We start from the raw sequence: 7,069 nt of genomic DNA on the forward strand, positions 1-7,069 counted from the left end.
AAACTAACACTTAATTGTGCTCTTCAAGTGATATGAAACCATGACTCCCAATGAAGCTTTGCTGCAATTTGCCAGATTTAAGGCTCCGCCACAGCTTGCTGCTCTTGTGTCCCTCCGTTGTTTGCTCGCTCTTTCTCTCTCTCTTTATTATTATTTATTTTTTGTTTTTTGAAGTTTTGTTGTTGTTTAAGATTAATTGTCACTGTGATTTTGTGATGGAGATGAAAATAACAAGGGTAGTTTCAAAATTGAGTTATCTTTAACGAAGTTAACTCAAAATTTAATATTTGAATATTTTTGTCAAACAAAAATGATCTTTAATAAATATAAAATTAATTTTATTCTTCTATAAATAATTTTATTATTATTCTACATATTCATAAATAAAAAATAATATTTTTTTTTATTTTTTAAATCTGCACCATAAAAATAATCATCAAGAATCAATCCTTAACTCTCACTTGTATGTAAGCTAATAGATTTAAGAGAGATCTAGTTAAAACTGAGAAAAAAAATTCTCCATAAATCAATGAAAAAATCGATTTTCAACTTTAAATTTCTTTATTTTTTTTCAACGAGCTCATAGAAAACTTTTAATTGAATTATATAAAAATTTGTTGTTCTTAATGTAAGCTTAAAGTAAACCTATCATTCTATAAAAATTTCATTGAATTTTTTGGATTTTGTCATTCTAATAAGTTGTGTTTAGTGGATGTCAACGTCTATCAAAAGCATTGATACAGTCACACACGTTTATTATTTATTTTGATTGGACATAAATTTTTTATAAACGTGGGATGACATAAAGGCACTTAAAAACACAAAATTTATGTCCTACCCAAAAAATTGGTACACAAATTTTAGGACATAGACAATAATTATAACAATTTTTTCCCTAAAATTATCCTGAATTTAATTTTATAGTCCCCACCACCACTACTTCCCTATAATCCTAGTCTTCCTCCCTTTCTTTCCCCTCCCTCTAAACTATCGTCTATGAAATGTTGATATTTCTTAACTTGACAGATCAAGAATTTATTTATTATAGATCTAAATTTCATTTAAAAATTTACAGTTAATCAATAAATTACTACATATAAAACAAAATTCAAACATTCAATACTAATTTAAACAAACCACTAAATTGAACAGCCCACCGACCCAAATTAATTCTTCATGCATGTGTATTAGACTATTAGTCAAACAAAATATAGCTGGCAAATATGTATACAAAAGAGACACAAAATGTATTCGCAAAATTTATTCATTTTACAATCTCAAGGTAGTAATAATTAGTCACTGCAATCCATGCATTGAAAACGTAAACATTTCTGTATATCAATGCAATGGCATGTTTATTTATTTTCTCTTTGAAAAATATTAATAGAAAAAATATAAATATAAACATTATTAGTCTGGACTCTGGACTATATTATGGTCATGGAATAGTGGGCCCCATCTTACATCATCCACCGATTCGCCGATAAAACAAGAAAGAAGCACCTGAATCACAATCCGACGGCTAACAACTCATTGAAAAGCGGGTCCCACTTCCCCACGTCACATCATACGAATTTACGATAGTACCCCTAGAGAATCAACGGAATATCGGAACCGGCCACCGCCTATTCATTTTCTCACACTCTCGTTCGTTTCTGATATCTCACTGCGACGAAGCTCGTCGCTTTCAATGGCAGCCTTTTTTGCTGCACAAGCAAAAAATCACACTCAGAAAAATCGCACCATCTCTTCTCTCTTCACTCTCCTTTTCCTCCTACTTCTCCTTCTTCTTCGGCTCTGAATCCCAAAACCCATACTCCCCCGAAACCCTAGACACTAACATTCCCCCCTTTTTTCAGCTACATCAGTTCTAAGTAAGTGACCACTATAATAATCACTGTTTTCTTCGCTTCCTTCCCGGGAATGAAAATGTACTTCATTTCTCGCATTAATTCGAAAAGAAACGGATCATTTTTTACTGTGTTACTATTGTCCTACTCATTTTCCCCCTTTCTGAGTGTGTGAGTGAGCTTGTGAAGTTGCTGCGTGGGTTTCTTTTCTGTTTTTGTTCATTTTTGTTTTCTTTCGGGGATGCATTTATTGATAGCGTTGGGTTAATAGGGTTACGGGTTGACATGATTGTTTGATGTGACGATCGTTCTTGATGCCACATTTAATTAGCTGTCGATATCCAAGGTGGTGCGCAGTAATTCCTCTTCTCAATCGAAATTGAAGTTTATTGCTGCTGTTGTTGTTGGAAGTGATCTTCTTATTGTAACTTGCTGTAGGGTTTTTGCTGTTCTCCATTTTTGATGATATTTTCTTCTTCCTCTTACTTCAGTCATCACTTTTTAGTTTGTAATTCCTCTTTCCACTTCCTTTGACCTTTTTATTCATCTTTTTGAAAGAAGCCGACATTCTTTTGTTTTGCAACCTTTTTCCCTCTTTCAGCATTCGGCATTTATGTCGGTTTTGAAAGAAATGAATGCATTGCTTGTTTATGTTAACAGTACTAGGACTACCATTTTTGTCATTTGTTGAGCCACCTTTGATGTTTTTTGTCACCATTTTGTGCTTTCGTTTCAGGATATAGCTTCAATTCATGGCTTGGGATCTCTGGGGTTCTTCATACGACCAAGGTTTCTTGTTTTCTCTCATTATCATCTCTCTGTAATTAATTTCTGTATGCTCAATGTTGCTATGTACAGTTAAATTTACTGGGTTGCATGAAATTTGCCCCTTTTCTCTTTGCTTCCTTTTGAATGATGTTTTTGCTTTTGTACATAATTTATTTGTTTCAGTTTCCTGCAAAGATAATTACTCTGATCATCCTGAGTGGCCATATGGCTTCTTCTTTGGCTGTGACCCTGGTATTCTTTCAATCTTACTCTATCCTGCATTTATCCAGTCTTCTTTGTTTGCATCACTGTTACTGTATTGATTTACTTTATATCTTTATTCAATTTGTAGATGTGATAGAGGAAGATGCCTTGAATGAGGAGTACTGTGTTCAGGTTTTAAGGATTTTGATCACCAAGGCAGATACCGAAATCAAGGAACTTGAAAAGGATCTATCGTCCCTTCAAAATGAATTGGCCTGCGCTGAGCATGAGAAATGGCCTGAAATATGTTGCAGTGCTTTGACCGAAAGAATCAATTGGCTGGATGTTGCAATTAGTGCTTTGAAGAAAGATCATGCTGATGAAATAGAGACAGGGCTGCTATTACACAGTAAGCCTGCTGAGACACTTAATGAGATAGTGAAGGCTTTACAAAGGGATCATTGTCAAGATGAAAACAGCCAGGTTTGACATTTGAAATCCCTTCCTCTTTCCAAGTTTACAAAATGTGATATTTTTCTGTTCCCTTTGAAATCATTGCAATATTGATTTATTAGTATGGAAATGTAGCTTATCGAAGTATATGACCATAGCTATTAAGAATTATGAATCACCTACTATGTCCTAAAAAGATTAAGATTTATTAGTCTATTATACTATAGCACATAATATTACTTTAAATTTTTATCTTCTATTTTAAGGGTGCATTACTGTGTTGCAAGTGCTGGTGATTATGGTCAAAATTCAAATATCTCTGTTTATCCCTTACTTTCTGTTTGTTTAGCACATAGATTTGTCTCTCTCCGTGGTCACACTAAAGCATCCTATCATAGTATAGTTCGACATAAACATGGTCTCTAACTGTTGACTCTTTTTGGTATCACACTTACCTGATATGAGTTTTATATGTCTTTAATTTGAAGCAGCTAGTAGGTGCAAACAGCTTGAATCCAGTTATGAATGCTACTAAGTGTGCACTAGATAAAGAGTCTAGCCAAATTAATTCGAATATAGTGATAAAGGAGGAAAAGAAAGAGCAAGAGGAATCTAAAGAACATGAGGAAAGTAAACAACTCTGTGGAACTTCAGAAAAGTCTAGAAACTCATCAGAACTGTCAGAGATGCAACAAAAGAGACGGGATGGTGCTGAAATTGTTGACATTGCTGATATGGTTGAGGTTGAAAAAGTTCAATTGCTATATTTTTGAAAAAAGAACGTACTGTTTTTATATTAGCATGCAAATCAATCTGTCTTGTTTTGTTTCCATTTTGCACTTTCATGAAAATCAAAGCTCATAAACCTGTTTTATGCTTGATTTATTTGAGGCAAACTCCATTGTTAAACCTGTTATGGAGAGGATTATTTATATCCACTTAGATTAATCATTCTTAAATGATGTTCCTTAAACTCCTAGAATTGGGTTTCTTTGTTGTACTTGCCCCAGCCACTGGACCTGTATAAATCCTGATTAAGTTTTTTGTCCCCCTAAAGGAATTGCTTGCAGGGACAAGTCTTGATTTGGAAGGTATGAACTGTTCTTCTGGACTTTCTGATGGGATGAAATTATCAGGGACATCAGATGATAACGAGGAAGTCGGACGAAGCCAACTCATTGGTACAGATACAGGTCAAATCTCCAATCAGCTTTCCCCCGTGGGAAATGGAAATACTTCCAGTGAATGCAAGGTACAAGAAGCCCGTTTGTCCAATTTTCCAGTCTATATATCCTTTTGGATTAGCAGCAGTTGTTTTTTAAGTTTAATTTTCAACAAAGTATTTATTCTTGATTTTGTTTCTCCCCTTTAATTGTTTAGAGAGAAGTTGCAATTGTCAAATCTATGGATGTCAGCTCAGATGCTCTTATATCTTCCACCAGCATCAAAGGGAGGAAAAAGTGTAACGATTCCAAATTTGGTGCTTCAAATAAATGGAAAGGTAGAAATTCTGATTTAGAGAAAAAACTCTGTGATTTTGCTCCAAAAACTCGAAAAGCCGTCAAGAAAGAACCTGAGGTTGCTACAGCTGAAGATTTGGACTCTATAAATCATCCTCTACAAATTGTGTTTCCTCGAGACTTGTTTCCTGTTGATACTGAATTGAGCCCCTTTAAAGGAGCTAATGGTAAAAATTCCCAAGTGATTAACATTGAAAAGTCCAGTCTTACTCATGCTCAAAGTTCTGCATTGATTGCACTGCTTGAGTCACAAACCAGAAATGCCCCGTACACTGGCTTACAGCTGACAGATAAAGAGAAACCACTAGCAGAAGGTCTTAAAACGACGAAAATTTTTGAGAACTTGGCACAGTCTGATATAAGCTTCCCTTCAAAGCTTGCGGAAATCAACACGCATCAGCATCACTGATGATACCAGTTCAAATGTCTCCTTGAATAGCAAGATGACAAGAAGTGCAGTACTGGCTGACCAATATGAAACTGAAGTTGGTGCTATTGTTCCTTACGACAGTGAATTTTCGGAGTCACAGAAGAAAAAAAAAGGTTCAAATGTTAAGATGGACAAGCCAAATCCAGATGGGGTTACCACAGACAACAGAGGTGAGGTTGATCTTCAGATTTTGTACTCAATGGTTGGTTCCACCCATGAGACCCCAGAATCTCTTCTTGAGACTTTGAAGAAATTCACAATGGATAAATTGAGGGCCATGGCAAAGGATAAAAACGTGAAAAAGTACTATAAGCTTAACAAAGGAGAGTTGGTCGCACAGCTAGTTGAGCGGCTCAGTAGCAGTAACTGCTGAACTTAATCTTGTAGTATTGGGCTTATTGGGGTAACCATTTTCTGCCTTGCTTTTTTTTTAGGAGGGTTTTGGTACAGGAACTGAAAATAGGGTTCTGACATAGTGATGAAATAACAAATAGGCAAACCAAAATGGATATTGTGAATTGTACAGCCTATAGATAGAATACTAGGAGTATTTTGTAAATGAAAGGAAGTATAGGTTTTCTTCCTTGCAGCTTTGTTTAGTCTTTGTGACCTTAGAGGAGGCCTGGGACTCTGGTGAGATATATCACGTTCATGTCCTGCTAAGATCTATTATGATGATATAATATATATCTGAATACGGGAAACTATGACGTTTGTCTTATCTCTTAAGTCACTAGCTAGGCAAAGATTGTGTTTGCTTCATAAAGCAGCCATAACCACAAGACTTGTTCAACCTGGAGAAGGTAATAGCATCCTCTCAGAAAATATTTATTGATGTTCATGAAGAATGTGTTTGGTATTTAATTATTTATGACTATTAGATAGATATTAAAGAGTAAAATCAGTGGTTGTAAATATTTTTTAAGCACACATTAAATGTGTTTAAGGAGAATATAAGTATACATTAGGTAATCAAAAGTTGATTTATTGAAATAATTTTAGGGTTTTGTTAAAGGACACTTGTTAAGGTGATAAATGATAAATCTTATAATCAAAATCCAAAAGCATTGAAAATTTTCTAAGTTTTGGCTTTTCAATAAAAGCTTTTCGCATTAAGCCTCTTAAGAATTGCCATGATAAGTCTCATAATGTTAATATCGTTTCTCTTGTAAGTTAAACAAACTATTACTTAACCTTCTCTTAAACAAGTTCCAAGAATTATGTTCCATTGCATTGTTGCCTCTATTTGTATTTATATCCATTTGAAGTTTAATTGTGTATTAACTCGTACAAAGTAGGATCAAGTATCTCCCAATTGTAATGGGACACCTATTTTTAACATGTTGGGTCAAAGAAGATGGTACTTTGACATGTTTCTTCTTTATCTCTTTGGGTCAGATTAAAGGACAATGTTAGTTGCCAAAATATCAATTTCACATTTCTCGAGTCTCAATTCCATAATAAAGACTATGTACTACCTCTTTAACTCTGACTCAGTTAAGAAATCATCAGTACAATTACTTAAAATGGCAGATGTGTTTACACATATATTGATAACTGATATATACACACAATAATGCAATACAAAACCCATCAGAAAATAGTAATAATACATTTATGTATGCTCATCAAAGTGTCCCACTTTGAAAATGACTCCTATTTATATATGATTACATTCACATGGATAACATGATCATGGCTGTCCAAGAAGTGAAGGCCTGTAGAAAACATGGCTCTGTGCAATCTCAATGCGTTCCCTGGGATCATTCAGATTTTCATCCCTCAGAGCTTTCAGAATTGCTTGTGATGATAGTTCTCTGATAAATTCATCAACCACCAGAAAA

General features: G+C 34.5%; 2 protein-coding genes across 7 annotated transcripts in view; one reads left to right on the forward strand and one right to left on the reverse strand.

Moving 5' to 3' along the window:
- On the forward strand, positions 1,636–5,946 carry LOC107646295. Of its 6 annotated transcripts, XM_021103794.1 has the most exons (8): positions 1,900–2,196; positions 2,289–2,358; positions 2,587–2,639; positions 2,802–2,870; positions 2,971–3,305; positions 3,764–4,018; positions 4,333–4,527; positions 4,656–5,946. In XM_021103794.1, the coding sequence occupies exons 3-8, from the start codon at positions 2,603–2,605 to the stop codon at positions 5,202–5,204; spliced, it is 1,440 nt and encodes a 479-aa protein (XP_020959453.1). In that variant the 5' UTR covers positions 1,900–2,196; positions 2,289–2,358; positions 2,587–2,602; the 3' UTR covers positions 5,205–5,946. The 6 variants fall into 6 exon arrangements, with proteins under 6 accessions (XP_020959455.1, XP_020959450.1, XP_020959454.1 ...); XM_021103791.1 differs by lacking the exons at positions 1,900–2,196; positions 2,289–2,358 and adding an exon at positions 1,637–1,874; XM_021103795.1 differs by lacking the exons at positions 1,900–2,196; positions 2,289–2,358 and adding an exon at positions 1,639–1,874 and having other exon boundaries at positions 3,767–4,018.
- Positions 6,723–7,069, reverse strand: part of LOC107645508 (glycerol-3-phosphate dehydrogenase [NAD(+)] GPDHC1, cytosolic) — a 2,670-nt gene continuing 2,323 nt past the window's right edge. The window contains exon 5 of the mRNA XM_016349551.2: positions 6,723–7,042. Within this exon, the coding sequence (XP_016205037.1) occupies positions 6,919–7,042 (124 nt within the window). The 3' untranslated portion in view covers positions 6,723–6,918. The remainder of the gene's footprint in view (positions 7,043–7,069) is intronic.

This window comes from Arachis ipaensis, chromosome B06 (genome assembly GCF_000816755.2).
Source record: "Arachis ipaensis cultivar K30076 chromosome B06, Araip1.1, whole genome shotgun sequence".
In the NCBI taxonomy this organism is placed as follows: Eukaryota; Viridiplantae; Streptophyta; class Magnoliopsida; order Fabales; family Fabaceae; genus Arachis; species Arachis ipaensis.

Coding starts and splice junctions, on each gene's coding strand:
- LOC107646295 (XM_021103791.1), top strand. CDS start 2,603: ATGGCTTGGGATCTCTGGGGTTCTTCATACGACCAAG. Junction 3,306..3,763: donor GTCAAGATGAAAACAGCCAG/GTTTGACATTTG, acceptor TTTAATTTGAAG/CAGCTAGTAGGTGCAAACAG. Junction 4,528..4,655: donor ATACTTCCAGTGAATGCAAG/GTACAAGAAGCC, acceptor TTAATTGTTTAG/AGAGAAGTTGCAATTGTCAA.